The 8,475-nt window shown below is 39.5% G+C and overlaps 1 protein-coding gene across 1 annotated transcript; it reads left to right on the plus strand.

The window, feature by feature from the left end:
- The first annotated feature begins 3,101 nt into the window (after positions 1 to 3,101).
- On the plus strand, positions 3,102 to 3,578 carry LOC131220167 (dirigent protein 2-like). Its single transcript, XM_058215131.1, has one exon. It carries the CDS (start codon positions 3,102 to 3,104, stop codon positions 3,576 to 3,578), a length of 477 nt encoding a protein of 158 aa, XP_058071114.1.
- Positions 3,579 to 8,475: the final 4,897 nt, after the last annotated feature.

The following is an 8,475-nucleotide window of genomic DNA, read 5'->3' on the forward strand; positions in this document are numbered from 1 at the left end:
GAAGTGAAGGCATTTGATTGTGAAATGCATGAAATTGGCCGTGAAGTGAAGGGAATTGACTGTGAAGTGAAGGGGAATGGCCAGAAATGATCGTGAAGTGAAGGGAATTGACTGTGAAATGCATGGAATTGACTGTGAAGTGAAGGGAATTGACCATGAAATGCATGGAAATGACCGTGAAGTGAAGCGAATCGACCATGAAATGCATGGAAATGATCGTGAAGTGAAGGGAAATGACCGTTAAATGATTGGAAATGACCATGAAGTGAAGGGAATTGACCGCGAAATGCATGGAAATGACCGTGAAGTGAAGCGAATTGACCGTGAAATGCATGGAAATGACCGTGCAGTGAAGAGGAATGGCTGGAAATGACCGTGAAATGCATGGAAAGGACCATGAAGAGAAGCGAATTGACCGTGAAATGCATGGAAATGACCGTGAAGTGAAGGGAATTGACCGTGAAATGCATGGAAATGACTGTGAAGTGAAGCGAATTGACTGTGAAATGCATGGAATTGACCGTGAAGTGAAGGGAATGGCCAAAAATGATCGTGAAATGCATGGAAATGACCGTGAAGTGAAGGGAATTGACCATGAAATGCATGGAAATGACCGTGAAGTGAAGCGAATTGATCATTAAATGCATGGAATTGACCATGAAGTGAAGGGGAATGGCCGAAAATGACTGTGAAGTGAAGGCATTTGACCGTGAAATGCATGGAAATGATCATGAAGTGAAGGGAATTGACTGTGAAATGCATGAAATTGACCATGAAGTGAAGGGGAATAGACGGAAATGACCGTGAAGTGAAGGGGAATTGCAGGAAATGACCATGAAATGATTGAAAATGACCGTGAAGTGAAGGGAATTGACCATGAAATGACGGGGAATGACCGGAATTAAGTCAGTTCATGGTCAATTTAACTCAGTTCACGGTGATTTTAGCTCAGTTCACGGTGATTTTAGCTCAGTTCACGGTGATTTTAGCTTAATTCACAGTCATTTTAGCTCAGTTTACGGTCCTCATCAATAACTCAGTGGGTCATCGGTCTGTTAACTCAGTCGATGCTCGGTCTCTTTCACGGTATTCGTTTAGTTTCACATCTCATTTCATTCTTTGTTTAAAAAACCCTCAATGTGGGCCATTTGAGTCCTGATTTTGCTCATTTATCAGGACATGCCATACCATTCAGTATTTTTTTTTAAATGAAAATGGATTGGGGACCGTGCGCATATATAGTATAATATACAATGGGGTCCACACAAAGAAAGCTCAATATTTTTTTAAAATGAAAATGAACTGTGGACCGTGCGCATATATAGTATAATATATAGTGGGGTCGACAAAACGAAAGCAGGGATTTGAATATACCTGCCATTCGAAGCTTCTTAGTTGGGGGGACCATTTTTCGTCCTATCTTGGGCTCAAAAAAGTTGAAAAGGACGTGTGTGGGGTGTGTATTCTCGACCAGATAAATGAGAAAGATGAAAACAGTAAAAGAAGAGTTTTAATGCTAGGGTGGACAATCATACACGGGGAGAAGTAATTAAAAAATGATAATCTATGGCTACAATGAAGGACCAGGGAGAGGAAAGAAGAAAAAATCAGGTTTTTTGGGTCGAGAAGCGGCTGACAGCATGAATAAGGTGCGTCTAATATAGGAGGGGCATTTTCGACCTTTGGGAAGCCGTCTGCATGTATGGGGCTTATTCTTGAGAGGTAAAAAGAAGTGAGTTTTAAAATGTGAATGGGCCATAAATGGGTTGTACAGTTGTAAATTTCTCAACATGGAAACGGATTGGCTACTCCCCCCAACAAGAGCCCCGTGGCTGGTGGTCAGTGCTCTGTGGGCCCCACCATGATGTATGTGTTCCATCCATTCCGTTCATCCATTTTTAAAGATCCTTTTAGGGCTTGATCCTAAAAATGAGAGGTATATAAATCTTAGGTGGATCACACCACATGAAAACAATAGTGATTGGATATCCACCATTAAAATCCTCCTAAGGCCCACTGTACTGTTTATTTGACATCCAATCTGTTGATTAGGTCATACAGGCCCAGATGAAGGGAAAAAACAAAAATCAGCTTGATCCAAAACTTTTATGGCCCCCAAAATGTTTTTAATGGTTGAGGCTCATTCAACACTGTTTCATGTAATGTGGTCCAATTGAGATTGGGATATACCTCATTTTTGGTCTCATACCGTAAAGTGATCTGTAAAAAAGATTAAGGGCATGTATGAAACACATACATCATGGTGGGCCCCACAGAGCACCGACTACCAGCCATTGGCTGGTGTCAGGGGGAGTAGCCAATCCGTTTCCCTGAAACATGGCCCCCAGTTGCGCAAACCGCGAACCAAGGTCTTTAGGGCATTAGACCTTATTCCAATTCTCAGAGACACATGCATGAAGTGTATGAATTCCCCGAGGCATGTGTTATAAAATACTAATTTCTGATTTTCCAAGACAATTAAGGCAACAATCCCATACTTTGTCACCTATTGCTAGTGGTTTTCCACACGTGTGGTGCAAACTGGACCCTGCACACGCAGGACTACGTTCCAGTATGAAATAGTTGTGCAAGATCTGAGCTTTCCATCAGGTCACTTACACTCCTTGGATCTTTTTTTAAAAAAAGATTCAGGCCTTTTCACACCTCGGGTGGGCCACATAATACAAAACAAATCAACAGCTACAAAAATTTCTAACGGTGTACCATATCTTGTGGCCCACCTGAGAAGTAGAAAGACCTTTTGTTTTCGAGGCAGACGATCTAAGCATTATTTCCAATAAAATGGAGAGCTTGGATCTCACACATATTGGCACGTGCACCTGTGCATATGGTACTAGAAAACCTCTCCATTTCCAAACCATAAGAGGCTGACATGAGATGCTATTACCTGTATTTTCTTCTAAAACAAGATTAATAAAGATAAAAACATCTTAATCTCCTTTCCCTTATAAATACCTCCTCTATTAATTGCATCAACTTCAAGTGTATCAATTTCATAGACCAAAATGGCTAAGTCTCATGCACCAATAGCCCTAATCAGATTAGTGAAATTGCATGTGCTATTTTTTCTTATGACCATAATGGGTGGCTTGGATGGCCAGATCTTGGGCCCAAAGGAGACCCACATGGTATTCTACCTTCAAGATTGGGAGACTGATAATGCGACCTCCGTCCCGGTGGCTGGGACCAACGGCACCCTCTCGAGCGTCCTAAACTTCGGGACCATCATGGTGGTGGATGATGCCGTAACGGAAGGCCCAGATCGGCAATCGAAGCAAGTTGGACGGGCACAAGGGATCTACGTGAACTTGGCCTTGGATGGATCTGATCTCCACCTTCTATTCTCTGTTGTCTTTACAAATGAGAAGTATAATGGGAGCACTCTAGAGATCCAAGGGGCAGATAGGTTCTTTCTGAAGTACCGGGAGGTTTCTGTGGTTGCTGGGACTGGCTTGTTCCGGTATGCACGGGGCCATGCTGTTTTAGAGACGGTCTATCTGGATCTTCCCACTCTCAATGCAGTGATCAAGTTCAATGTCACTGTCCATCATTATTGATTTTGGTCATTATGTTAGCTAATGTTAATCTATGAAATAATTACCTTTTAAGTTCTATAATAAATTTGGGATTTTTACCCCAAAATTCCTCCAGGAATTGAATTTTGCTAAATAGTGACTACTTTTAGAGAGAAATTATATTATTGCCCTTAAAAATAAAATAAAATAATAATAATAATAATTATTATTATTCTTAAATTTTTTTTTTTTTTTATCTTACAGCTAAGTAAAAAAGTTGAAAGTTGTGGCTTATAACTCATCCAACAGATGTACACCAACACTATTATCAGACAAATAAAACAAATGGCGGAGCCAATCTCAAGGTAGGCCAATTCATAAAAAAATAATATACACCGTTCAAAATATCTTAAATCAAGTATAGCCCACCGGATGATCTAAATGACCTGATATTTGTGGTGAATATTTATACACATATCATGTGGGCCCCACAAGTTTGGAGTCTCATTACTTTTAAAGAAAAAAATTTAATTGAGGGCATTTTTGTAATTTTAACCCTTAAAAGTACCTCCAAAGTGATTTCTAATTGTAGGGGTACGTATTATTTGATAAAATACTTATATACACCATTCAAAATATCTCAATTCAAGTATGGCCCACCTGATGATCTGATTGACCTTATGTTTGTGTTGCATATTTATACATATATGATGTGGTCCATCAAGTCTAGAGTCTCATTACTTTTAAAGAAAAAAAAAATTATTGAAGGTAATTTTGTAACTTTAACCCTCAAAAAGTACCTCTAGCGTGACTTCTAACTGTAGGGGGTATTATTTGATAAAATAAACCCCTCCCCACCCCTCTTCTCTTTTTTATTAAAATTAGGCAGATCCAGTGCTCAAGTGGACCACACCAAATAGTGAGCTTGTGTCGCATTAAATGCAAGAGCCATCTCTGGTGTGGTCCACTTGAGCATTGGATCTGCCTCATTGTTGGGCTCATACCTTAAAATAATATGAGAAAACGGATGGACAATCTGGATAAACATATACATCACAGTGGCCCCACAAGAACCCTTGTATGGATAGATTATTGTCCTCAGATGCAATCCACTTCCCGTGCTTGCAGCTTTCAGTGGCATATTATTCAGTAAGACTGGGCCCCAACCCATTTAATTTCAAGGGATGACATGACTCCCAGTCTCAACCGCTCAGCGCTGAAAGCTATAAATTGGTATGGATCGTGGCTCAATGTGGGCCCTTAACCTATAAATTGGTATCAGACATGGCCCAACCCATTAACTTTAATAAATGTTCCTCTTCCTCTGTTACTCATGATTAATCAAGGACCCAATACAAGAAGTCATCAAACATGAGTCCAACCTGAGCCATTTACAAATCAGGCTTGAAATCCAGGCTCAGACATTTGGGTTCTAAAGAAGACCAAAGCCTGGCCATAGATGGTTGGGCTGGGAGATCGATGGGTCAGCCCAACCATTGCACAAGGGACGACCAACCATACTGGCAGAATATATGTATATCAAATTTGGAATAGAATATAACCTGAAAATCGCGTAATTGAAACTATGCATTTGTTAGCCACCAATTGGACCGTTAAAACGATTCGAAGTGTTATTTTCTATCTCAATTCAAACACAGTGCCCTCATGATTTGGACCATCTGGATTAATCATCATCTCAGTGCAAGTAGACTGCCATCATTTCCCTTACAACGAATCCACTTTCCATTTAAGTTGATAGTGAGTGGCCAGCGAGAATTTTTGTAACACGTGTTGACAGTTGCAACAACATATTTATATCCAGGCACCAATGATAGAAAACTAGCCGCATATACTATCTTTGTTTAAGAATGTTGCTTTTGATAAAGAAATAAAGAAAAAAATGATAAATATCACAGACAAAAAGTAATGGGAACGTAATCGGGAAAGCTGAGGCACATTACAATAGCTGTATTGAAGACAAATATCCCCCCTACAAAAGTGAGTGAAATGGATTTCAACAATACAATTGCTCGCATCCAGAATAAACCCTTCGGATGAGGTGCAGGCACGATCTCAATATTATTTATTTATTTATTTATTTATTTTAAGTATACGCAGTGAGAAACGAGAAGCTTTTACGAAGAGGTAAGATGTAGACTCGAGGAGCATGTAGGTGATGTCATAATGACATTTTGGTACATGTCAATTCATTTATTATTGTATCAGTGCATGATAGCTCTCTGCTCATACATGTATACATGTAGCGTAATTTATAGAAGAAAAAAAAAATAAAAGAGGCCGAGTCTAAGACATACAAATCATGCTGTGCATGGCTTAAAGTTGCTCTCATGGCATATCCTTACTCCTAATAGAAACAATATACTAAAGAGTCTATTATAAAACTTTTAAAATTTCCACTCCTTTTCAAAGAGGTAGATCCAAATCTTAAGTAAACCACAAATAAGAAAACAGTATTAACTAAATTTCCACAATTAAAAACTTTTTAGAGCCCACTATAATGTTTATTTGCCATCCAACAAGTTGATAAGGTCACACAAAACTTATTGAAAGGAAAACAAAAATATCCACTTGTGACGAGCATTTAATCCCTAGTGCTTCCTTTGGTGTAGTTTGCTTGAGATTTAGATCTACCTCATTTTTGGTATCATACCAGAAAATGATTTAGGAAATGGATGGATGGCTTGGATAAAAGGGATAGATCATGGAGGGCCCATAGAGCTTTGATATCTCCTAGTTGGGTGGTGTTGGGTCGGTTGTGTCATGGGAATATATGATCAGTATATTTTAATTAACGTGTTCACCCATGATGCATAAGTAGCATCCAAACTGTGCATCTTGTCGGAGCATGAGCACACTCCCAAAATAATTCCTAAAAGTATCCTACTACTGGATGGTTGATTTTTATTTATTTATTTTAAATCAGGGTCCCTATCTAATAATTCAGGTGAAAACAATGTAAAATCACACCGAAAGTGCATGTATATTCACTTTCAATCACCTCGCCTAAGGTTTTGGAAGAACAGCGTATCTTGGTTACATCCTTAGAACTAGCGATGTGGGTGGTACATGACCACACTCCCACCTTGATGTATGGGTTGTATATATAGCTGTACACGAGTAGAGTAAGCTCGGTTACTCGCTCGACTCGACTCGATTCGGCATGCATTTGAGCCGAGCACGAGCATGAGTTTGATACTCGTTTTGATTACGAGTAGAGTACGAGCTGGGCAATACTTGACTCGGTACTCGACTCGATACTCGACTCGTGTGCTTGATTCGTACTTGACTCGGTACTCGACTCGTACTGTGTGGTGTTGATTTATTATTATTAGTTTTTTGTATAAATTGTTAATATATTTCAGAAATTGATATCATATATTGCTAATATATGTCAGAAATTGTTAATATATGTTAATATAGAAATTATTAATATGTTAATATAACTAATATATGTTAAATTTGTTAATATATGTTAATACAGCTAATATATGTTAAATTTGTTGCTCGAAAACCCTGCTCAAATTGGGCTTAAATTCGGACTCGGACTCGAACTCGACTCGAAAACTCGGACTCGACTTGTCTCGATTGCTGCTCGTACTCGGACGAGTAGAGCACGAGCAGGGAATCCATGCTCGATGCCCAAGCAGAGCCGAGTACGAGTAGGACTCGGGCAGTGCGAGCCGAGAATGAGCTAGGCAATACTCAGCTCGGCTCAACTCGTGTATAGCTCTAGTTGTATATCTACACTTTTCATATTTTTCCAACTCATTTTATGATATGACCACATTACATGAAATAGAGGTCATTAAATGCCCACCATTAAAAACTTTCTAAGGCCTATTATAATGTTTATTTGCCATCCAGTCTGTAAGATCATAAAGATTGGGATGAAGGGAAAACATGAATATTAGCTTCATCCAATTTTTTTTGTGGCTGAGAAAATTTTAAATGGTCACTCACCCCTATTTCTCGTGATGTGGTCCACCAAAGATTTGTATATGATTCATTTTTGGGCTCAGGCCATAAAATGAGTTGGCAAAATGGATAATTAGGGTAGATATACAAAGCATACATTGAGGTGGGCAATGGTCAGGGTACTATCCACATTGCTGGTTCGGAGGTCCTATCCAATCTAGCCATTTTGGAAGCTCTTAGGTTCCAGCGTCCCTTTATCCTCGTGGAGCGAACCTGATGATTGCGATAGACCACAAACACACGACATGGTGGCCTCACGTAATCAAATTTCATCTCATAAGTTTCTGTGGCGACCATCCTCCTCCTCAACGCCCCCATTCTTACCTTGGCAACGTCCCCATTCTTACCTACCATTTTTTTAAAATGTCCTATAACTGCCTCCAAATCTCCATCTGTTAATCTTTACTTGAGAAATTTACAGCCGTACAACCCATTTATGGCCCATTTACCTTTTTAAGCCCACTTCTTTTTACCTCTCAAGAATAAGCCCCATGCGTACGGACGGCTTTCCAAAGGTCGAAAATGCCCCTTCTTTTCCTTCCGCAAGAGGATCGGCTGGTGCTCGAAGACGAGCGCTGACGCGCCTCAAACTCCGAGCTATATGAACGGTTCAAAAGAGATCAAAGTTACGTGCCCAACAGTTATGTATTTGTTATATCCACTCCGTTCATCCATAGTTCGAGATCATCTCGGAGCATTTTATATGTATATAAAAATTCATATCCAAAGATCAACTGGACCACACCACAAAGAGCAGTGGGAAAATTGATTTTCACCTTTAAAAATTTTGTAGGGCCCACCATAACATTTATTTTCCATCCAATCTATTCATAAGGTCACAAAGACCTGGATGAAGAGGAAAAACAAATTTCATAATGATCTAAAACTTCTGTGACCCCTAAAAGGGTTTCAATGGTAGATGTTCAATCCTCCACTGCCTTTT

Source organism: Magnolia sinica, chromosome 12 (genome assembly GCF_029962835.1).
Source record: "Magnolia sinica isolate HGM2019 chromosome 12, MsV1, whole genome shotgun sequence".
Classification (NCBI taxonomy): Eukaryota; Viridiplantae; Streptophyta; class Magnoliopsida; order Magnoliales; family Magnoliaceae; genus Magnolia; species Magnolia sinica.

Bases quoted from the DNA above. Each gene is read 5' to 3' on its own strand.
- LOC131220167 (XM_058215131.1), top strand. From the start codon at position 3,102: ATGGGTGGCTTGGATGGCCAGATCTTGGGCCCAAAGGAGACCCACATG.